Raw genomic sequence first — 24973 nt, 5'->3', positions numbered from 1 at the left:
GGAAGAAGAGCAGGAGACCAAGAAGATGGTACCTATCAAGGTCTCATTTATTAAGCTGAGGTGCCTAGTTTTAAAGCATACATCGTGGGGAATGGGAGGGGTCGAGGGGGAATTTTACAAAGAACAAAGAAGTGGGCATCTGCTGACATGGGGTCCGAAGTCACGTGCCAGGCAGCGGGCACTCTGCATCTTATCTCCGGAACATAGATCCTCCTTAACAGCCTTGGGTGTCAGGCCGGGCTCAGGTGTAACTCATGTCCTTGGATGGCATGGGGGTTCAGGAAGAGATAGGGAAGAGGGGACTATAATTCAGCTTTTACAGCTTCAGGTGCCAGGAAGGGAATAGGGAGGAGGGGGGTGTTAACCAGCTCTTAGCACGAGGCCATTTGGCCTGTCAGGGAGATTGTGAAGGGCTCGCTTTCTCACGGGATGGTCTCTGACGGTTTTGGTTTTTCATTGAAAATGAAACAAACAAAAAAACCCAGAGTTTTCCATCTCAATTGAGGGAAATCATCAAAGATTAAGATTGCCATTATTGGTACAATGTTTGCTGTCCATCCAGACTTCTGTGCCAATTTATAGTAAGGGTAATATGAGGAACAATAGTTAGGGTCACAGACTTTCATGTGGGCCACTCTTCCTTAGTAGTCCTAACAGTGGCTTGGTTAATCTCTTCTCATTACTCCCACAGTGAAGCTGGTAATGACGGTGGTCCCCTCCATCAAAAGTATGTAGATCAATGTACCCAGTAATCACTCCCTAGCCCTTAGATATATTTTTTAATATTGTTACTATTAATGTTATAATTTATAAAATTCAAATTGTACATCTATACCATTCTTCAAAGATACAGCTGTGGTAGAGAGAAAAGTTTGAGAATCTAAAACCTTGAAGTTTCTCATTTGCACTTTGGGCGGTTCCATGACTATTTCTGCCCATGCCCCTCCCTTCTCTGCCTTCCCTGGAAACTGCCTTGTTTCCTTCCTCCCAGTGTGGTTTCTGCACTGTGCTGTTGGGCATCAGACGCACCACTCACTCGGACAGTGCTTACAGTGCGGAGGCAGCACTCATTCTGCCTTCTGACTCAGTTAGCATCTACGGTGTAGTTCGCTTGACAGCCCACGTGTCGCTGTAAAATTGTGGTTGGACTGGTTTTGCTTTGTGTTTTGGGGAAACCACTGTGCCGATAAAATTAATGGTCATTCTATTCTGTTCCCATCTCTAGTGTCATAAATCAGTGGAGAATATTCTGTACGAGAAAAAGACACGCACATTGGCTACAGAAGATAAAGCTGTCCTTGAAAAAAATTATAATTCAAATTGAGATTGCAGAGCAAAAGCGCCTTCGGTTGCTCGAAGAGGTAAGGGAGCCGAAAGTGTTTAGAATTATGCTAATCCCCTACACAGAAATGAGTCACACCCATTTCAATACTTAAGTAAACCTTATTTTACTAAAAGATATTTTCCTTTCTCCTGATTTGATGGTTAGAGTGGATTTTTTTTTCCTTTCTTCAGAGATCTATCCACTTAGTGTGTGTTAACTGGAGATGTTTAGATCTTTTTATTTTATTAGATTTATTTATTTATGTGTGTATAAACATATGCTGGAGCGAAGGGTAGAGGACGACTTCAAGGGATTGGTTTTCTCCTTCCACCATTTAAGTCCCAGAAATAAAACTCAAGTCACCAGGCATGGGGACAAGAGTGCCTACCTGTGAAACCATCTAGCTGATCCAGGAGATTAAGGACATGAAGTACTAGTGCTCTAGGTGTGTGTCTTTGAGGCATGGAAGCAGGTCCTTGCTTCCCAAGCATCCTTCACCACTCCCATGCTTACCCTTTGGATACAGCCGGTAATCCCTTTAGATATAATTTGGTGGTCAACTAAGCCCTGGAGGAAAAAGGTCACCCTCCTCACTGCCTGCTGAGACATCCCACAGTTTACCAGGCCATTTAGAAATGTAAAACTTTGTTTTTTGTTTTTTTGTTTGTTTGTTTTTTCGAGACAGGGTTTCTCTGTGTAGCCCTGGCTGTCCTGGCACTCACTTTGTAGACCAGGCTGGCCTCGAACTCAGAAATCCATCTGTCTCTGCCTCCCGAGTGCTGGGATTAAAGGCGTGCGCCACCACGCCTAGCTGTGTAAAACTAACCACAACACAAGCGATGACAGATCCCATTTCCCTCTGACTAGACAAAGCGTAGAAAGAAGGAGATCAATCATTTTGTGCACCTAATTGAAACACTTAAGGAGCAGCTAGCCCAAGACCAGAAGGACTATGTCAAAAAAGAAAAAAAGTTAATCGAAGAACTAGGCACCTATGAGGTAAGCGTTGGTTTGTGTGTGTGGATGCTTTTGGAGGATTCTGTGAGGGAAGGAGAGACACTGTGTGTGGCCATGGTCGTGTAAATGTAAACTAAACCTTCAGCTATGAACCAAGGCAAGACCACAGTCCATTTCACATGTTTCTCCTTTTTCTGAAAAAGAAACAAATAGGATACTTTTTTTTTTCTGAGTTAAAAGCAAAACAAAACCCACCCACATGTACTTCAAATGTTGCCAAGCAACAGACAATACTCCCTGCTAGGAGGGGGCAGTTGTTTAGAAAGTCGGTGGGAGCTGTCCCGATAAAGCAAGGAACAGGTCGGAGAGGAGATCTCAGAACCCCTTAAGAATTTTCAAAAGCTAACCCAGGGTAAACTAAGAGATATTAAAGAAAGTGGAGACAACAGACATTGAACACATCCAGGCTTCCAGACTCTGTAGACTGACTGCACACACGCCCCTAGACTGCCTCCCCACCCCACCCCTCCCATCCAGGTAAGGGCACATATATGATTCTCAAGACAGATGTAACTTTCCTCCAAACTGTGGTGGACCTGCTTTCTAACTGTTGGCGAAGCTCTACATACTACACTGACATTTGTTTTACTTTTAATTTACAGTGGGTTGGATATTATTTTATTTATTTTTCTATTGCTGTGATAAAATACCATGACTGTGGTAATTTATAAAAGGAAAGTTTAATTAGCTCTCAATTCCTGGGAAGGGGGGGGGACTCCATTCTGGGGGAAGGCGTGGCAACCAGTGAGAGGTGGGAGCACAGAGGCAGGGAGTTGAGAGACGACCTCTCAGCCACAAGCAGGAAGCAGAAAGAACAAGCAGAAAGAAGGGCAAGGCTAAGTTAAGTTCTCAAAGCCTGCCCCAGTGATAAACTTCCTGAAGAAAGCTATCCCTAAACCTCTCAATTCACACCACACACTGGGGACCAAGGACTCAGAAGCCCAAGACTTGGGGGGACATTTTCATTCAAACTACCAGAAATATATTAATTAGCTTTCCTTTACTGTGGTGAATACATAAGAGAAGGACTTAAAAGAAAGAAATAATAATAATAATAATAATAAATGCTTATGGTTTCAGAAGTTCAAGTCCATGGCTTATTCCATTGTTATAAGCTTGTGATGAGGCAGAATAACATGGCCTCAAGAGCCTGCGGAGAACAAAGTCGAATACGTCCTCATGGCTAGAATGCAAAAAGAAAGATGGGCAGGAAGAGGCCGGGTGAGACACCAGTGAAGGGCCCGCTCATCCATCACCTGCTCCCTCCAGCTACACCCATCTACTGCTCTGCCTTCCAGCTCCTCTCAAGCCCCACCCACAGCAGTAGCACTGCCCACTGGGAAACTAAGCCTTCAACACTAAAGCTGTGGGTGGCAGCTCCTATCCAAATGTAACACTTGCTAACATGGGAGGATGACTAGTGTTACTCAGGGACAATCACGGGGATCACAACCCAAAGTGACCACAGTCTATCGAGCTGACGCCCTACTCAATGCTTTCCTCAAACTGATGAACTTCACAGAGGAGTCTCGGCTGTGCCAAAGAGAGTCTCACAGTATCAAGGCAGTAGAGCGCTCTCAAATGTCAGCATAAAATTTCCCTGTGGTCTGAACTCACTTCCCCTCAACCCCATCCTACCACATGGAAACCCTTCCATCTTGCCCATTCTAAACATAGCCAGTTCTTTCTAATATGAAGACTGAAGATTAAGCAGACACACCATCCAAACAAGATGTTCTGAGGAAAACAATTGAAAGAGGGAGACAGTGGGGGCTAGAGAGACGGCTCAGCGGTTAAGAGCACTGACTGCTCTTCTAGAGGTCCTGAGTTCAATTCCGAGCAACCACATGGTGGCTCACAACCATCAGTAATGGAATAAGATGCACTCTTCTGGTGGAAGGAAGGAAGGAAAGAAGGAAGGAAGGAAGGAAGGAAGGGAGGGAGGGAGGGAGGGAGGGAGGGAGGGAGGGAGGGAGGGAGGGAGGGAGGGAGGGAGGGAGGGAGGGAGGGAGGGGGAGAGAGAGGGAGGGAGGGAGGGAGGAAGGAAGGGAGGGAGGGAGGAAGGGAGGAAGGAAGGAAGGGAGGAAGGAAGGAAAGAAGGAAGGAAAGAAGGAAGGAAAGAAGGAAAGAAGGAAAGAAGGAGACAAATGGGACTTTTTTAAAAAGTGTGATCAAACATTTCTTTATGAATTTAAAATGTAATTTAACATAGATGCAAAGACAGGTCATCAATATGGAAAACTGCGAGAGCTTGGAGGACATGTCAGAAACAATGGCCACAAAACAGCTTGCAGTGAGATAGAAATGGGCAGAGCTCAGGAAACAGAGACACATCTGAAAAACAGCAGAGAAGGCACAAGGTGGAAAGCATCCTTATTTGGTGGCACATCCCCACCCAAGTGACATCCTTCCATTGGCTGTAGCATCCCCAAGCACCTGGGCATTCTTCTGGATGCTGAAAAACACATTGGATACTCCAGAGAGGAACCCAGAGAAATGGCTCAGTGGTTAAGAGAACATGCTGCTACTTCAGAGGACTAGAGTTCAATTCCCAGCACTCACATCAGGGCTAATGACTAACTGGACTCCAGCTTCAGAGGATCTAACATCCCTTGCCTCCATGCACAACAGTGCTCATGAACACACCCCTACAGAGGCACATACTCATGTGCGCAGTTAAAAATAATCGAATTCGTATTTTTTTTAAACCACAGAGAGGAGAGGCCATACACAACAAGATGGAAGAACAGGTGTAGCAGACTGTGAGAGTAATAAGCACTACAAAGATAAATCAAGCAGGGACATGGGACAGACTGGAAACACGGTATCCCCCTTGAGTGTTATTGTAAGTAACTTAGAGAATAATCCAGCTTTCATGGGGCCAAGGATGTCTGCAGTTGTCACCAGACACAGGACATGTAGACAGACCCAGAGGCCCTATGGTAGGATGGTCCCTATCTGAAGAGAAAGTGTTAGATGTTGCTAAATGAATGACCCAGCATTCTAAGAGCGGTGGAGTCCTCTCCGGAGTGCAGAGGCTGACAGTACATGAGGATCACCAAGGTTTCTTAGAGTGATTTCCATGAAAGCCTTGAGCAGCAGAAGCCATTTAGCCATTACATAACTTGACCAAGTTTCAGTGTATGTGTGGGGGTGGGGGGGAGGGCTCTAAATAAATTAGCCAATAGGAGAGTGTTCCTGAGCTGAAATGGCTATACTCTTGAGCTATGCCCTGGAACAGTCATTGACTGAGAATTGTTCCCTACAAGAGCAGAATATTAGAAAGAGCTGATGAAAACCCTGTAGGGACCAGCCATTTGAGGTTCAGCTAACCACTCCGCATAACATGGTAGCTCACTCCCTTGGGTGGGAGTCTGTCATACATTAACACATTAACAGACTTGTATTTTTTTTTCCTTTTGTTCTCCCTGGGCTTAGAAGTCACAAGAACAATTCTAAAATGAGCTGGTTTTTATTTAAGTAAGATCACACAAATCGTTCCATTAAGCAGAATTCAGTAAAACAAAGTTAAATTCAAGAAATTAACTAGGAAGTTTCTGTAACAACGTGAGGGAGAAACGAGGTTTCACATAGACCCAGTCAGAAAAATACCCAAAGGTATTAAAAAGAGGGAATGCGCAGACGCAGGGCAAAAAGTGGACGTTTTTGGTCTTTGTCCGAGGGTCAGCACAGCCATCAGGTCCACATTGTGCCGAAGTAGGAAAAGCAGCTGAAGAATGACAAGCACTTAGAGCAACACTGACATCTGGGAGAACAGACTTCAATTTTTTTTTTTTCCCAGAGCTGAGGACCAAACCCCAGGTCCTTGCGCTGGCTAGACAAGCGCTCTACCACTGAGCTAAATCCCCAACCCCGATTTTTTTTTTAAAGGCAAAACATTCTTCAAAGCTTAAAACATTGAGCTTAAAACATATTTTAGATTTTAACAGAAAGTTGTATGAGAAAGGACCGTCTGCTTTATACAGTTTGGAAATCCTCTACCGTAGTCTACTCCTGGTAAAAATGTCTCATAAGCAGAGTCCAGTGTGGAAATGCCTGCAGTTTGTTAGTGGAGTGCACAGGCCAGGGGACAAGCCTCTGACTTTCCCAAAGGTGGGAAACATTTACTTAAGTGTCCTGTCTCCCTGAACAGAGAAGTCAGGCTGAGAGGAAGCCCTGTGTCTGTCTCCGAAATACTGAAAAGTCCTTAGGCAGATGACAGCGCTCTCGGCACTGCTGGAGGAAAACAAGCGACCTTTGCAAAAATAACATTGACTGTCAGTAAGACTTGCCCTGGGAAGAAAGGTTTGTTCTGACACAGGTCTCTTGAACATTCTCCTTGCTCTGCATTTGAGTGAGCAGGCAGACGCAGGAAGAAGCCTTAAAAACTGTAAGAAATGTGGAAAGATCCCGAGTCAAACTCTCCTGCTGGAGAGAAACACTGTGAATGAGACGAGATGAGACTTCCATTCAGATGTCACACCTCAGTCGGCAGAGAACTTTAAGTGGGGGAGAAGCCTCTTTGCCTGTAAGGTATGTGGGAAACTCTTCAGCCATAAATGAAATCTTACAGAGCACAAGCATTTCCATAGTAGAGAGAAAACTTCTGAGTGTAACAAGTGTGGGAAAGCCTTTAGCCAGACACAGTATATTCTAGCTGCATATGTATCAAAAGATGGCCTAGTCGGCCATCACTGGAAAGATGATGGACTTGCAGTGGACTTGCAAACTTTATATGCCCCAGTACAGGGGAACGCCAGGGCCAAAAAGTGGGAGTGGGTGGGTAGGGGAGTGGGGGGGAGTGTATTGGGGACTTTTTCGATAGTATTGGAAATGTAAATGAGGAAAATACCTAATTAAAAAAAAAATCAGAACACTCACACTGGAGAGAAGCTAATCGAGTACAATGATTGTGGAAAATCCTTTAGCCAGAAGGAAAACTGGCTTATCCATCAGAGAATTCACACTGAAGAGAAAACCTTTTGAGTGGAAAGACTGTGGGGGGAGTGCTCATACAGAAGTCAAGCCTCATCAGACATCAGAGAACTCACACAGGAGAGAAGCCCTTCATGTGTAAAGAGTGTGGGAAAACCTTTAGCAGCAAATCAAATCTTACTGAGCATGAGATAATTCATATTGATGAGAAACCCTTTAAGTGTAACGAATGTGGAACAGCTTTTGGCCACAAAAAAAGTACCTGATAAATCATCAAAGCATTCACACTGGAGAGAAGCCGTATGAATGCAATGTATGTGGGAAGCCTTCTCGCAGCCAACATCACTTATTGTGTATGTAAGAATCCATTCAGGCGATAAGCCTCATGAGTGCAATGTATGTGGGAAAGCCTTCTCTCAGAGTTCATCTCTAACGGGGCATGTGAGGAGCCATACGGGTGAGAAACCCTGTGGCTGTCACGAATGTGGGAAGGCCTATTCTCAGTTCTCAACCCTGGCCCTGCATCTGAGAATACACACGGGTCAAAAGCCTTATCAGTGTAGTGAGTGTAGAAAGGCTTTCAGTCAGAAGTCCCATCACATTAGACACCAGAAAATCCGTACTCATTAAACGCTCTGAATATCTTCAATACAGGGAAGTGGCTCCAATTTCAGGAGGTGGGACCTTCAGGGGAAGTCAGAGCTAAGCATTGCTGAGCTGAATAACCACTTGGCTCAGGAATCAGAGATGCTTCAGAATAAAGCTAGAAGATGATTCAGTCCTCATTGGCCATCCCATGCCAACACCTTGGTCTGACAAACAAAGCAACAACTTCCCCAACTTGTGCTGTACCTGGGACCCACAGGCATTACAAACACAAAACAAGTGCGTGGTTTCTTGTGACGATGCCCTACACAGACCATGGAGATGAATGAACATACATGTGTGTGTGCCTGTTGCCCTTTTTCAAAACAGACAATACAGATAATACAAAGTTGAGTGCCTTACCCTGCTCAGTGCTAAGACCTGGAGATAATCATTTCTGCTTCCTTGTTATGATATCTTTTAAATTATAAAACCATACACATATTTGTTTTTCTGGATTTTTTTTTCAAAAACATTCTAATGGTAATTTGTGTGGAAACATCTAAGCTGTGAGCAAGATGCTGTATCAAAGAGATAGAGAAACAAGATGTACACTAAAGAGTTAATCACCCTCTCTCCTTTATACTGAAAACCGATGTTAGGTAAACTGGGTTTCTTGTCCCCCACTAGCCTGGAAAGGTGAGATATCCAAAGTATTATCTTGCAACATTGCTTATAATAAGGATGCTCTCACTGGGTACTGTGAGGATCATCAGTGGAGCACCCAAGTAGAGGGCATGTCCCCTTCAGTGACCTGCAAGCTGTGAGCTTATCTCATTTTAACATAGGTCAGTGAGAACTGCAACTCAGTGAATCCCAAGAAGACACCAATGGCTGTTTCTGCATTGGGGAAAGGCATTGTGTCTAGCTGTTGATGTGTTTCTGGCAAGCACCCTTGCAGGTGTGACCTTTGCCTCTACTTGGGACCTAGGAGTACTCAAGGGAGGGTTGGTGCATTCTAGGCTAAATGTACTGTGCAGTTAATCAATAAAAATAAGTAAGCTTGAAATAGCAGATCACATGTTTGAAGTAACCTAGGATATGTGAGATTGGGCTTTCTTTAAAAGCCCCAACAAACAAACAAACAAACAAAATTATAGATTTCAGTGGGAGGTTAATCCTTAAGAAAGATGAGGAAGGGACAAGAAGAAAGCTCTGTGCATTAGTCTTGATGTGGGAGTGTTATGTGGTGGTTTGACAAGGAATGACCCCCATGGGCTCATAGATTTGAATGCATGGTCACTTGGAAGTGGCAGCATTAGGAGGTGTGGCCTTGTTGGAGGAGGTGTGGCCTTGTTGGAGGAAGCATGTCACTGGGGGTGGGCTTTGAGGTTCAAATGCTCAAGCCAGGCCCAGTGTCTCTCTCTCTCTCTCTCTCTCTCTTCCTGCTGTCTGTCAATCTGGATGTAGAACTCTCTGCTCCTTCTCCAGCACCGTGTCTGCCTGCATGCCACCATGCTTCCCACCATTAACAATAATGGACTACACCTCTGTAAGCCAGCTCCAACTGAATGCTTTCCTTCATAAGAGTTGTCATAGTCATTCTGTCTCTTCACAGCAATAGTACCAGGACTAAGACCATTTATGTGTCCTTTTAATGGAAGCAAAGTAGACTTTCGTGTCTCATTCCTGGTTCAGGTCATGGTAAGAGCACAGGGCTGGTAGGAGATCTTTGGCACTTCAGCACAAAGCTGACATGAAAGTTCAAATGATGACTTCCATCCTTACCCATATCCAGCCAGGGAAAGGATGAAAGGGCCATTTCTGTTGAAGGCAGAGGCTAGAAGCAGCACCCACAGCTTCTATTTATAGACACACCCACATCCAAGGGAAGCCATACTCCAGAAGGAAGCCAAGTGCCCAGTTATAACTCAGTTTTCGAGTCATTGAAGGAAGAGAGGTAGATATCAAGTATCAGCTGATTGTTTCTGCTTTAATGACCATTTATAAATCTACTCTAATTTTCTAAGAGAAATGATTATTCCATTTGGAACTAAATAAAACAGAAATTTGATGAATATTTTAGTTAGGTTTCTATTGCTTTGATGAAACACTGACTATAAACAGCCTGTCCAGGAGAGGGTTGTTTAGTCTGCATATCCCAGGTCATATATAGTCCACTGAGGAAGGCCAAGGCAGGAACTCCATTCAGCAAGAAGCTGGATTCAGGAACTGATGCAGAGGCTGTAGAGAAACACTGCTCACTGGCTTGCTCCCCATGGCTTGCTCAGCCTGCTTTCTTATATAAAGCATTAACACTTGCCCAGGGATGACACCTCCCATCCATCCATCAACCAATCATCAAGAAAACTCCCCACAGGTGTGGCCACGGGCCAATCAGGTCGAGGCATGTTTTCAGTTGCCGTTCTCTCTTCCCAAATGACCCCCAGCCTGTGTGACGTTGACAAACACCAAGTAAACGCGCCTTCATGCTTCCTTCCCAGTACGTTTGTCTGTTCCTCCTGTTATATTTGGTTGTTTCTTCACTGTCCACATTTCTTGGAAGATGCATATTCTGTTTCATGGTCCCTTTTTACGGACTACGGTGAGCCAAAGGGATCTTTTCTCAAGCCTGCGTTGGCTGCATAAATAGTAGGGGTGGAAACCCAGCAGCAGAGATTTAGAAATGACAGCCTCTTTGTAGATTGAAGGACAGATTCCCAAGGTGAGTGGGTGAGGCAGCACGTACTCATCCAATACAGAATAGGTGTCAGGCCCCTCTCTTAGCTGCCCCAGTGGAAGACAGAGCGCCCCCTGCTTTGGAGAATGCCCCCTTTGCTCTAAGCCGTGTAACAGGTCCGGATCATTTTCTTCTACTGTCTTTACTTTCTTTGAAGACTCTAATCTTAAACGAAATCCAGATTAACAAAGTGAAAGAAGAGGAGCTAGGTGAAACCCTCCCACAGCTTCAGGTAGCAGAAGAGGACTTCAGAGAAAAAAACAGGACACTCAGGACCCTCCACAGTGACGTTTCAGGTGATACTTCAGACACTTCCCTCTTCCTCCTCCCCTTCCTCCTCCTCCCCTCCCCCTCTCCCTCCTCCCACCTACTTTCTCCCCGAAAGGACATAGGCCTCTCCCCCAACCCACTAACCTATCTCTAAGGCAGAGATAAAGAAGGCTCATCAGATAGGCGCTTGAGCTTTCAGAAGATGTGAACCATGGCTGTGAGTATGTATCTTTTGCATTCCATTACACAGCACAACATGTGCACACATAACTCTGTGTGTATTCAAATTAAAAAAAAAATCCTACACAAAAATTATCTGCGGTCACCTACCCCTGCACCTACTTGGCTTTTGCCTCCATTCAGGAAGTGGAAGGCCACTGTCCAGGAGCTCTGCACAGGGCTTTGAGCAAAAGCCATGCCTTCCAGAGGATAAAAGGACTGTGGGACTCAGAATACCAGGACTCAGAGTAAAAGAAAGGACCAGAATGGGAGCAATGAAAGAACAATGTCTGAGAAAAGGAGAGTGAGTGAGATAGCCATAAAGATACGGATTAATACAGCCTGTATCAGTAAGATAAACTGCAAACCAGAGACATATTTAAAAATGAAGAGATTATTTCCAAGAAGGTAAAAATTCCAAGACTATATACATATAATAGCAAGAGCCTGGGCAGTCAATTTATCTGCTATTTGAGTTGTTTTTTCCATTTCTTGTCAGATTTTCATCTGATTAACTCAGGCAGGCTCACACTTGATGCTCTTACCTGGCTCATGGACACGCCATTCTCCCAGGTCTTTCTACCTCTCTTCTTAGTACAAAGAAGAGGGTGAAGGCAACACTGTCAGAATTAAATAAGCAACAGTTTCTACATTCTGAATCTCTTACAAAGGAAAGGGGGGGAGGGGAGACAGGAAAACAGCAGCAAGGAAGAAGGAGCTGGAAGAGTGAAGTGCTCAGTGCCTGCCAAGACAGTCATCAACCCAGTGCAGATGGACTGCACAGGCGCAGAAGTGCTCAGCACCAGCGAGGAAGATGTCTCTCACTGGCCGACAGTTCACTTACCTGACAATAAGCTTCAGCAGGCTTTGGGAAAGAATGCCTGGCTAGAGGAGATCAACGAAAGGAGGATATGAACAGAAGAACCCATTAGAAAGGACACCATAGAGGCCTTACAGCTCTCTCCATAGAACGCAGATTGCAGGCCTGGCTGTAACTCTGGGCTGTAAAACACAGCAATAGAAAAGCTAACTAATACAGCAGTCAGGCCTTGAGGACAAGCAAGCCTTCCTCTGAGTTGTAGCTAAGTAACTACTGTCCCTTGATGCTGGCAAAGAAATGGGCCAGAGTGCTCCAAACTGGAGCACCCAATACAGCTGAGGGCAGAAGATGGCTGCAGCAGGCTCCCTTTCCCCTGTCTGCTGCCTGCTGTCCTGCCAATTTTATGATGAAAACAAACAAGGAAACCTGATTTCCATTAAAAAAAAATCATCAGAAAGATGGCAAGTAATGCCAACAGTAGTAAAGGACTTAGATCTTTATCAAGCATGGCTAGAAACAAGACACGGCAGTGACAGGAATTCTTCACCTGAAATTGTGTTTTTGAAAAGATTTACTCGGGAGAACAGCGCCTTGGAGGTCCCGAGGATCTGTGTCTTGCTTCAACAGTGTTTGGACAGGACAGACCCGGGGACTCCCTCTTAGCTTCTAGCTACCTTACAAGTCTCTGCAGTTGCCGCAGCCTCCAGGACCATCGCCTTGCCGCCTTCAGCTCCTAGGACCAGCCAGCTCTGTTTCTTCATCGTTAGCCTCATACTCCAGAGCAGCCATGACCTCTCAGATTTGTCAGAATTATTTCACCGAAGTGAAAGTTGCCATGAACTGCCTGGTCAGCTTGCACCTGCGGGCCTCCTACACCTACCTCTCTCGGGGCTTCTATTTTGATCGCGATGACCTGACTTTGCAGGGCGTAGGCCACTTCTTTCGTGATTTGGCCGAGAAGCATGAGGGCGCTTCAACTTCTCCTCAAGTTGCAGAACAATCCCGGGCTGGGGCCGTGCACTCTTCCGGGATATGCAGAAGCCATCTCAAGATGGGGGACGGGGGGGGGGGGGTGAGGGGGAGAGGAGGAGGAGAGGAAAAGGAGAGGAGAGGAGAGAGGGAGAGAGAGAGGGGGGAGGGAGGGAGAGAGGGAGAGAGAGGAGGAGGAGGAAGAAGAAGAAGAAGAAGAAGAAGAAGAAGAAGAAGAAGAAGAAGAAGAAGAAGAAGAAGAAGAAGAAGAAGAAGAAGAGAGAAGAAGAAGAAGAAGAAGAAGAAGAAGAAGAAGAAGAAGAAGAAGAAGAAGAAGAAGAAGAAGAAGAGAAGAAGAAAAGAGAGAAGAGAGAGAAAGGAGAAGAGGAAGAGAAGAGGGGAGGGGAGGGGAAGAGAGGAGAGGAGAAGAGGAGAGGAGAAGAGGAGAGGGGAGAGAAAAGGGGAGAGGAGAGGAGGAGGAGAGGGGACGGGAGGGGAGGGGGAGGGGAGGAGAGGGGAGGGGAGAGGGGAGAAGAGGGGAGAGGGAGGAGAGGGGAGGGGGGGAGAGGGGAAAGAGAAGAGAAGAGAAGAGGAGGGGAGGGGAGGGGAGGGGAAGGGGGGAGAGGAGAGGGGGGGAGAGGAGAGAGGAGAGAGAGGGAGAGGAGAGAGAGGGAGAGGAGAGAAAAGAGAAGAGGAGAGAAAAGAGAAGAGGAGAGAAAAGAGAAGGGGAGAGAAAGAGAAGAAGAAAGATCTACAGGGGGCTAGAGAGCTATGGAAATGGTTAAGAACACAGATTACCCTTGAAAAGGATCCAGCTTCTCCACACCATGTCAGGTGACTCACAGCTGCCTGTAATTCCAGCTCCAGGGGAACGGAAGCCCTCTTCTGGCCTCTGTGGGTGCAAGCTCACACACAGTTACTCACATAACACAAAATTAAAAATTAAAAAATACTTTTAAAAAGATTGACTTCCCCACACTGCTCTGTGCCACCCAGGGGGAGACCGTTTGTTTGACTTCCACTGAGGAAAAGTAACAATTGAACACCCGGAACCGATGCTGACAACGGATAACGCCTTCCTCTAAAGTAGCTGAGGAAAAATAGAACATATTTTACAATTGTGCTGTAAATCTTGGTGTAAAAATTTGTGCCAATGAACTCACTAGCAACTAATGCTTACATTATTGTGATGGTCTGAATAGTAAAATTTGTCAAAGCAAAACCCACAACTTTATGAGGTTAGATGTAAAAAAAAAAATCCCATATGTAGAAAGGGGTAGGGAATTTGTAGACAGGAATAAATATGTTAAATCTTCCTATATTGTGCTAGGAAATGAATAGAAAATGTATGGAAATAGCCACAACCTTATTAGCATATAGTTTAAGAAAACTGAGCTAAGTGATAGCCAACTACAGAGACACTTCTTAAAAAGAGGTTGGCGAAGTGGCTCAGTGGTTAAGAGCATTTGCTACACACTCCTGAGGACCAGGGTTCAGATCACCACACCTGTGAAATAAGCCAGGCATCCCTCAAATACCAGAAGCCATCTTCTGACCTTTCCATACCTTTGAGTGCACACATGCATGCATCCTCCCTCTGTCTCTCTCACACACATGACTAAAACCAACAAAGAAAGCAACAGATAAAGTGGTTGATTCTGAAGAACCAGACACAGGGGTAGATTGATGCAAGGAAACAGCTCGCTGCCTTCTATTGTGATCATAGTTTATCACAGTGTGACTATTAACACTATGCATGCTGCACACTGATTAAGGCTGTTTAAACTAACTTTGTGGACAGTTATCTCTCTCTCTCTCTCTCTCTCTCTCTCTCTCTCTCTCTCTCTCTCTCTCTCCTTAAATAGCAAAGAAGCAAGAAGAGAAAATGGTGAGCAACACCATTTTCCGCTATAGAAAGGACATCATCAGATGTACCGACGGCACGGTAAAGGCTCACTGTGGGTCATTTGTCTTGGTTTTCTGTTTTGTACAATTTACAGTGTACAAACATTGCTGCATGCAAATAGCACCGTTTACTCTGTTTTCACAAAGCCAACTGTTATTAAAGTTATCCTAATAATATCTGGTTTAAAATTGTAATCAGTATATACATGGAGGGAGAGAGATTTTGCACTACTGTGATATATACCTGAGAAAGCCAACTAAATGAAGGAAAGGCTTGTTTGATCTCGGAGGTCCATGATTATCTGGCTTCTCCTGTTTCTTAGCTTTCAGCACAGAGGAAGGAGCATGGCCAAGGAAAGCCTTTTACATCATGGCCACTAGAAGGCAAAGAAAGGTTATGGGAAGAAGGGACCGGGATCTAGCCACACCATTCAATAGCACATCCCCAGAAATCCATTTCCTCCAGCCAGGCCTCACTTTCCACAGTCCCACCACCTCCGAATACTCTGTGCAAAGCTGGACTCCATCAGTGTGCAAAGCTGGACTCCATCAGTGTGCAAAGCTGGACTCCATCAGTGTGCAAAGCTGGACTCCATCAGTGTGCAAAGCTGGACTCCATCAGTGTACTACATTTGCTCACTGAACATCCTCATGACCTGGTCATCTCTGCAATGCCTTCTGAGGCACACTCCAATGTGAGCTTTATGCATTTTCTGGGTATTATAGCTCCCAATTCCATTGGATTAACAACCAAGATTAAGAAGGTGGGGCCTCTGGAACCAAATCATCAAATCAGGTATAATGATAGAAAAAAATATTGAGCAATGAGTAGAGCTAAACACACTCACTTATAGGATGAGGACTGGGTTGTGGTTTTTGAAGGTAAGTAGGCAGAGATCGAGGGAGATAGAACAAAATAGGAGCCAGTAAAGAAATGTCTATTATCTTTTAAAATATGTAATCTATAGTTTCACTACAGACTTTTTATGTGAAGTTGGTTACTTAAACAAGGAATTATCCCATTCTTTAATATATCCAGATATCAAATATAATTTTGATATGCTGTGGGTATGGAGAAATATGAAAAACATTACAAGGAAGTGTAATACGTACACACACCAGCAAATGCATGCACACACACAATACACTCATGCTCACATATACACACATGCACACACACACTCACATGCACACACACACACATGCACACACACACACATACACATGCACACACTCAAACACACAATGCACACTCCTTTTCCTTAATAAGATGCTCCTGCTGAGGACGACACAATGAATAAAGAGAGTGAGTGATGTTGCTCTGTATCAGTTCAATAATTAAGCGCTCCATAGAGAATTCAGTAAGAAAAACTATTAAATGATTCAGAGCCAGGGTTAGTGAGATGGATCAGTTGGAGGAGAGTCTGCTTGAAATGTGCTGCCCAGGCTCCATCCTCAGCACTGCCTCCAGTTGTCAGGCTAGTGCCTGGGAGGTGCAGATGGGAGCGGTAGGCGTCCCGAGTCATCCTCTGCTACATAGTGATTCCTGGGGCCAGCCTGCAATACTTGACACCCTGTCACAAAAGCAAATACACAATAGCTAATTACATAACTAAATAAATATCCACAGAGTAAATATTTTCTCCTTCTAGAAACACTAAATCTCAGCGAACCCCCCCCAACCTTCTCCCCATTTTGGTGAGGTATTCAAGGATCAAAGCATATTCCACTTTATGAAGTTTTGTTAGTGTCTAGGACGCATGACTTAAGGTCCATCCATGCACGGCCTTCCCAGAGTCCACAAGTAAGTTTTTAGTAAGCAAGCTTTGGGACATTCTGCGGGAATAATTCCGTGGTCAACTGGATGGCTCCAGAATGGATACAGAACCCGGTTCTGGCTGTGGGCTGGGCACCCTATTGCTCTGTTCTTTGAACCCTAGGAGTTAACTGTGGCTTTTATGCTTGCACAGGAAAATATGAAGCGAGAAATAAAAATCTTACGAGACCTTGAAAGTGAGAAAACCCACAAACATTTTGAAATTCTAAAGAACTTAGAAAATGAAATCTATGTAAATGACCAAAAGATGGCCCTTCTCATCCTGGAAAACCGAAAATTAAGAGAAGTAAGTCCAAGAGAACTTTATGTTTACTCACAATTCTGATTGATTATAAGAACTTTGCACGTGAGAAAAGAGGCGAATAACTCTTGCAATGAGCTTTAGAAAGTTCCAGTCTTTCATATCCCTCCCGACACCTGCACAACTCCCCCTACAAGAGTACCACCAACTTCTAACATCAGAGCTCAGCTTGGGCCAGATTCGAACACTGCCTGTGAAGGATGATGCTGTCTGTATATATGCTTTTGTCCAACTTCATGGCTCTGAGATTCATCCTCTTGCAGTGTTAGTTCCGATCCTTCATTCTGTGTAGTGTTCCACCATATGACTATAGCACTTATTTAGACAGTGCTATTAGTAGGGTTTGGGACTATTTCTTTTGGCTATAAATAACCAACCCTGCTCCTAAGCCCCTTCAAGTATAATTGTTTTGACAGACAGACATATTTCTGTTGAGTATCGATCCTAACTGGACCTGCAAAGTCACTAGGTGTTAAACTGAGCACAAGTAAGACCATTACCAAAATCTTTTGGTCAAATTATAAGTTTTATTTTTTTGTCAGATAGGGTTATCTCTCCCTAGAGCAAGTTTTTAGAAATAGCGTCAAACACATGAGAAGGCAGGGTTTATATGTTTTTTTTTTGTCAGACAGGGCTATATCCCTAAAGCAATGCTTTCAAGAGTTGGGGGATTTCCAGAGGAATTCTGCTCACATAGGAAAGTAGCTGAAAACATTTCAAAATTATTTGACAGGACATCTTATCTTATAAGAGTATGTTCAAGGTGGGAGTCAAACTCTTTAGAGTGGGAAGCATGTCAAATTCCAGAAACAGGTTAAAGCAGCCATTTTGAATCTAGCAGAATACAGAAATGAACTTATTCTGACCTTAGAACAAAATGGCTTCCAACTTCCCTCGAAGGGTGTGCATCTTCGGCACCAGTGCAGAGTGTCAGGCTCACAAAGGCAGTGCTTTGAATGCCCCTTGTACAAGCAGTGTGTGAGAACTCTGGCAGCCACAACCTCACCTGTGTCAATGTCACATGAAGAAATGAAAATGCAGACCTCCTCTTAGATTAGTTTGAGCAAACCCAAATTTGTATTCTCCAATGTCTTCCATCAGTCTGTAGCCTGTCTCTAGTCTACTGTGTGTGTGTGTGTGTGATATGTCCCTTTGCCCATCTGGTCTGTGGCTGGCCCATCTCTAACAAAGAGCTTACTCTATATCTATTGAACAGCACAGAAAACACAATATGGGAAAGAGATGAAGAATTCTTTACAGAAATCTTCAAGAGAATTTTACAAGAGAAGAGGTTGCTTTGTTGACCCCAATTGGCCCAGAATAGCAGTCAAAATCTCAAACAGATGTCATCAACCTATATCCACGTGTCACTTCTGATATTTATGAGATATCTGTTTAGTTTACGGCTATTTTTAACCTGTTGACTATTCTCAGAAAACAATTACCACAATATACACATACACGCAAGTATTGTTCAAGGGCATGGAAGAGTACATAACTAAGATTAAAGCTGTGAATTTACTCTGGGTTGTAAAGAGCTGGTTGTGTGGAAAGTCCAAGGCACAATAACGTTGTTTGCATCGTTCTCCTAAAAGCAGGTGAAACTTAAACAGGCTGAGTCCCCAGTAGGACAGCAGATTAACAATCTCGTTTTGAATGGTCTCAAAGCATATTATTAATGTGGTGGCAAGGCCTGCAAAAATGGTTAGTCTCCTCGGCATTGGGAGATACTTTCAGAAAATGCATCGCTGTACCCATCCAACTCTTTCAGTTCAGCCATCCTGGTGGATGTGTGCACTGGTGCCCCACAGAGCTGCATCCCTTTTACAATGATAGAAATACTTAGTCATGCGCCGTTGGGCACTCAGCCTCATTTGTAAAGTTTGTGTTCAAGATTTCTTTGTCTGGTTAAAAAATTAAGTTGTCTGTACCGTAAATACCACAGCAAATGTTTCTTCATTTAACACCTAAAGTTACCACCTCAGTTAATGAACATTAATCTTAGAGGCTATATCTCAAAAGAGTAAGGCTTCCCTGTTGATACTTAAGATTTTAATTTTTAGAATTATGTGTTCAATAATTAAATCCATGCTGACTTTAATGATCAGAACTGTTGACTCCAACTGTTTTTATTAAAACATAATTTCTATATTTCATAATGTGTAGCTAGACAGTATAGTATTCCCTTGTTTGAAAGACATGAACTAGAGTAGTCTGCCACTCCTTGGATGCACTGTCCTTAGTGTCTCACAGAGTGAATGTTGCTTCTTTGTAAACTGAGAGTTTAAAGGAAATGTATTTTTAAATGACTTCCCCACCCCCAACCATAAAAACCTCGAAGTTGGGGTCTGCCTGATAGGAGAAGTAGCCTGGTCAGTGACTTATCCAATGTCATTAAGGAAACCCCTTCACCTCTCTGTGTGATTTATTTCTGTCTGTTAGATGTCAAGGGTTAGCCCACCGACCTCACATGCTTTGTTTGTAAGAGCTGATATTTTTTCAGAAGGGTGCGTGGACTCTGAAGAGCTTTGGCAGCCTCCGTAACCCTGGACCACGCAACACACCATGCTGCCAGCCTTTGACACAAACGTGGGAGGAACTCTATCCACCTATCAAAGCGTCCCATTAGTCTCTTCTCAGAGAGAGACAACATCTACCCTTTACTAAAAGGATGAGATTTTTTTATTGCTACACTTTTGCACAAGGAACACTTGTGGATAGGAAGCTTTCAGGCAGGAGGTCTTTTAACCTCTTACTGCGTCAAGTCATATTCAAAACACCGTGTTTATTTATTTGGCTGGTGACATAGTAAGAAAGCAGAACCCTTTGTCTCCTCCCTTGAGTGGACATAGTCACAGTAGGACAGTCAGAGTCATCGTGAACCGTCATTATACACTGAGGATGACTGCATGGACATTTCTCTAACTCTGCAGAGAGCAGGCTCTGAGCAGTCACACCCCTTTCCTTTCCAGTATCTTGCCTACCTGAAGAAACAAATCAATGAATATGTGTCAAAGCAAGTAATAACTGTACAGCACTCAGGTGACCTCTCTTGGCAACTGATAGTTCAGCACTGTAAGTAATGTGTCACTCTTCCCATACAATTCCTTGATCAAATAGTTTTATTAATTTGCATATAGTCAAATGCATATATCTTAAGGTCGGTGAATTTTGAGGACTATACATACTCTGGCAAAGTGTGGAACATCGTCATGGTGGCATCTAGCCATAGTTTAAGTCAAAGCAGGCTCCTGTTTTAAGTCTGTGGTCTTACTAGGAGGGTTGTAGAACCTTTGGGAGGTAAGATCCCAGCTGATGAAAGTAGGTCCTTAGGAGCAGGGCTGTAAACGTTATAACCATCCCTTATTACATCCCCTACTCTCGGCTTTATGAGCTACCAAGTTACGTGGGGATCTCGACCACGCATTCCCATCACCACAGTCAGCTGCTCCATTGCGTCACAGCAAACCAGCAGCCGCTGAAGCTGTAGGCCCACATTGCCCCCTTCCTTAAGTTCCTTTTTATCAGGTATTTACTGCCACCTGCCCCTTTCCAGTTCATCTTACATCCCTCCTCCAGTCTCTGGAAGCCACCCAGATGGCTTCTAACACTAATAATTAAACAAAAGGAAATGACACAGTATGTAAACGTCTCCTCCTGGCTTTTCTGACCCTCCAAAATGGATTTTTTATGATTCCTTCATGAAGCCTGGTGTGGGTGCTCACACCTATAATCCCAGTACTTAGAAGGCGGAAACAGAGGGGTTGGTGTGAGTTTAAAAAAACCAGGCTGGACTACAAAGTAAGTTCCATGTCAGCCTAAACTAGAGTTGTAACCTGTCTCAAAACATCATCAAACACACACACACACACACACACACACACACACACACACACGCTTCGCCTCTGTGCTTTCTTGAGCCACAGACTGTCTCCCCTCTGGCGCAGTGCAGTGGTATGGGCTACACACACATCATCCGTTCAGCAGCCGAAGGACATTTGCCTTGTTCTTCATATATCACAGGTGAAGGAACTGGGGACATTCATTCAGAAGCATTTTAAAACTGATCTCTTAGGCAGTACTTAGAATGGCAGGGCTGGGCTGCAAGGCTAGTGACTGGGTGCCTTTTAAGAAACTGCTACTTTGCGGTTTGCTGTTCAAATTCCTCATCCAACTAGTGATGTGGAAAAGATCCCGATGCTGCCCGGAGACCCTCACCAACACTTGAAAAGCTGAGGGCAGTAAAAGCATTAGCACGTAGCCATTTGCATCAGTGTAGAATGGAATGGTATTGTGGTTTTTGTCTGCCTTTCCCTGCTGTGACCATCAGTTCATGTGGTTCTCGGCTGTCTGAAAATCATCCTTCTTGAACCATCTTGAACCAGTGAAGTATTTTGGTATAATAACTATCTCAGTGTGGGGCTGGATAGATGGTTCAGTAGGTAAGAGCCCTTGCCGCTCTTTCGGAGGACTGGAGTTCAGTTTCTACACTCATGTCAGGAAGTTTAAAGCTGCTTTCTCTTATACATACATACATACATACATACATACACACATACATACTCATACATACAAATTATAGAGATAGATATATAGGTATAAATATAGGTATAGACATAGATGTAGATAGATGTAAATATCCCCCAACAAATATCACAAAGTTAGCAGCTTAAGAGTTTTCTTGGCTCATGTATTGGTGATGTGATCGGAGCTCGGATATACCCTGCCTATTCCGTAGAACATTCTGTGTCTGAGAGCTTGGACCCTCCGAACTCCCACCTATTCCAATGTCTGGAGTTGATGTGGCTCTCAGATGTGGCTCCGGGAAACCGTTGGCCAGAGCACACCCTCATGGGCTGCACACAGAACATCTGGGCTCCAAGGGAAGCATCGCAGGAGAACAGTGGAAGCTCACAGTATTGACATGCCCTAGCCTTGAAGTCAGAGTGTCACCCCCACGTGACTGTCAGGTTAACGTAACTGTTCTAGAACAAGGAGGGGCTGCTGTTGGCACCAGGATGCAAGAGGCCTGAGAAAGCAGGTGCCGTGTCCACTCAAGTTTCTTACTCATTGTCTCATGAGCTTATCATTGAGCTAAGGTCTTCATGTATTCTGGAATTTAGTTCTCTTTCTATCTGAGGTTTGACTTATGATCTTTATAGTAACATTTTGCCATAAGGTCAAAATGAAGTAGAAGTTTTCTTCTCTGTCTCTCTGTCTCTGTCTCTCTGTCTCTGACTGTCTCTCTCTGTCTCTGTCTGTCTGTCTGTCTGTCTCTCTGTGAGTGTATGTGTGTGTGTATGTATGTATGTATGTATGTATGTATGTATGTGTGTGTGTGTGTGATTCTGGAAGTAGAAACTCTTAAAAAATAATTTAAAACTTTTAATTATTAAGATACTAATATTGTTTTATTAACTATTGCATTTGCACATTTCAGCACAGTATTCAGATCTGCTGTCAGCATTTCAGATCATAATTAAGGTGAGGGCTCTTTCTGCATTGTTTTGCATATCATGTCTCAAAAAGAATTGATCTACCATTTAAAAATGTGTGTGTGTGAGTGTGTGTGTGTGTGTATGTGTATGTGTGTGTGTGTGTGTGTGTGTGTGTGTGTGTGTGTATGGTGTTCCCCTGTGCATGTAACTGGTATGTATTCGTGTACATATGGACAGAATTGTTAAAATGCAGAAGGATGGTAGGGTGGTGTTCCCATCACAGCCGTTGTGCCAAACTTAACCATGAGATCTTAATCCTTTCAGAAACTATCTTCTTGCAGTATTGCTCAGTGTGACGGGTGGGCAGTCCCCTCTCCACCCTTCTTCTCTGCTTCTTCATCTTCCCTCTCTTTCCTTTCCTCCTTTGTCTTTGCAAGCTCACATACAATACGTCTGGTTTTCAGACTGTGCTGTGAACTCTAGGCTCACTCTATTTTACCAGCTGTTCTGCCTCTCCATCCCTCCTCCCTGTAGGTAGGAGAGGAGTCAGGTAGCTGGTTCTGAATCCAGCCTCTTCTTAGTCTCTAAAAGTTACTTTGCGTAACTAATGACAACTTTGCATACATAACATCACATCCGGAAACAATCCACTCAGCATGTTACTCATTTCATTGTAATTTGTATCCGCACACTCCCAAATGCTGTCCCTTTAAGGAACTGGTGGGCACCGGAGAAGACACTTTGCAAGAAATTAAGTCTCTGGTGGCGAAGCTGCAGTACAGGGATGAGAAAATCGAGTCCATCAGCACCTGGCTCCTGGAGGGATTCGAAAGGCTGCGTCGTCTTATGGAAGAGGACTCACCGACCAGCCTTAGTAAAGAGGACCTCCAGAAACTCGGTAAGGTAGCACTTCCAGCCACCTTCTAGTAACTAGTGACATCAAAATAAGGGGGTCCTCCGGGACCGGTCATCAGAGGAAGGTAAAGGACAGTGCTCTGTGGTGCTGGGCCTTCCACCAAACACCCTTCTCACTTTGGGTCGAGTTTGTCCGAACAGCTCGTCACTTCTTCCTTTCACTTGAGAAGATTTTCAAGAGAACTAAATTTTGTTCATGATTACAAAAAAGAAACTAGCTAATTTGTTTTTGAGATGGGAATCTTACTGTGGAGTCTAGTGTGGTGGGGACTCAGAATCTTCCTGCCCAGACCCCCTCAGTGCTGGGTTTATAGGCCACCACACCCGATTCACAAATGTTCTCTGTTGAAAAACAAAAACATGTGGTGCACATACATACCTACATGTAGGCAAACACTCGCACACATAAAGTAAAATCAAAATAAACCATTTAAACTAAAGAAAGACAAAGTGAGCTCTTCTATTTAGAGCCAATAAAATGTTACCGTCAACAAGCACTTACTGACCTCCTATCCTGAATCAAGCTCTAAGATACCACAGGGAATGAGATACTCCCTGCTCAAATGGGATTCACAGTCCAGTCCAGAGCTTGGCGGCTCCTCCCCTGACCAGGGCCGGATAGTGGTTTTGGAACTGTCAACACTGAAGTCTCTGTAGCAGGAGTCAGGAGTTGGGGCCTCTGAGGAGCCGGAAGCTGAGCTGAGCTCTGGAGGCAGACCCCCGGCTTGCCATAGCTCTCTGCCCTTCTCAGCTCCGGGGGCACGGGACAGAATGTGGGTGGACTCGGAAGCCAGGCCGGATTGTCCTCCTGCTGTTCATGCCTTTCTCACTTTTCCTGGTTGTAGAGTTAGAGAGACAACAAATGGCGGTTATAAAATATCAAACCCATATTGACTGTTCATCGGGTGTCTGGAATCTCCCCCTGTCCCAGAGAAGCGAGTACCACTTGACCCTTGAATTATTATTATTCCACCACCTTATAGCCAAGGAATCTCTCTGACTTGTGAATTGCTTGCAAGTCTCTAGAAGCCCTGGACTGCTTCCAGTTCTGCAGCTCTCTGCTGCCCTCTGTTGGACATAGTATATCAGTACAATCTTTCAGGTCCTACCCTTTCACACCCATTACACTAGCTTCATTACTGTACTGCGAATCCCTGGGCAAGAGAAGAGATGGTTAGACTTAATGGGCCTCTTCTCCTGGAGATAAAGGAGCGGAAAGCACACAGAACTGTCAGAGACAGGTGCAGATGGGAGCTGCCCAAGAGCCCCAAGTACAACTGGAAAGAGGAATCGGGTTATCAGAACGCTAGATTGAGAGAACTCACCTGAAAACTGTCAATTAACTTTGTACCTTTTCTGTTTTGTAAGCAGAGATGCACGTACGCGTATGTAAACCAAACAGTAACAGCACTGATTAGTTTTAAATTATTAAAAGTGTTTTGGGTCAAAGGGATGGCTCAGTGGGTAAAGGTCCTTAGCCATGGAGCCTGACAGACACCTGTGCCCAATACCTGAGACCTATATACACCCTACAAGTTGTCCTCTGAGCTCTGTATGCACTGACAAATGTGCTATACTCACCGCCCCCCCCATGCATGTGCATGGACACACACACACACTCACATACACACATACTCACACTCTCATACACACACACATACACACACACACACGCACATACACACATACACTCTCATA

The 24973-nt window shown here is 44.4% G+C and overlaps 1 protein-coding gene and 1 pseudogene across 2 annotated transcripts in view; both read left to right on the top strand.

Annotated features, from left to right (window-relative positions):
• The window catches only part of Ccdc175 (coiled-coil domain containing 175), a 76483-nt gene that overhangs the window by 48737 nt on the left and 2773 nt on the right, over positions 1 to 24973 (top strand). For both annotated transcript variants that reach the window (XM_085830439.1, XM_085830440.1), the window contains 8 exons: positions 1226 to 1361; positions 2192 to 2323; positions 10759 to 10897; positions 14745 to 14824; positions 16755 to 16907; positions 19895 to 19997; positions 22363 to 22406; positions 23075 to 23258. In XM_085830439.1, coding sequence (XP_085686565.1) covers positions 1226 to 1361; positions 2192 to 2323; positions 10759 to 10897; positions 14745 to 14824; positions 16755 to 16907; positions 19895 to 19997; positions 22363 to 22406; positions 23075 to 23258 — 971 coding nt within the window. The remainder of the gene's footprint in view (positions 1 to 1225; positions 1362 to 2191; positions 2324 to 10758; positions 10898 to 14744; positions 14825 to 16754; positions 16908 to 19894; positions 19998 to 22362; positions 22407 to 23074; positions 23259 to 24973) is intronic.
• On the top strand, positions 6816 to 7906 carry LOC147001255 (uncharacterized; annotated as a pseudogene).

This window comes from Mus caroli, unplaced genomic scaffold, assembly GCF_978045245.1.
Source record: "Mus caroli unplaced genomic scaffold, Mus_caroli_1 scaffold_14, whole genome shotgun sequence".
NCBI lineage: Eukaryota > Metazoa > Chordata > Mammalia > Rodentia > Muridae > Mus > Mus caroli.
The sequence above is the reverse complement of the archived record's forward strand: the minus strand, read 5'-3'. Positions and strand labels throughout refer to the sequence as shown.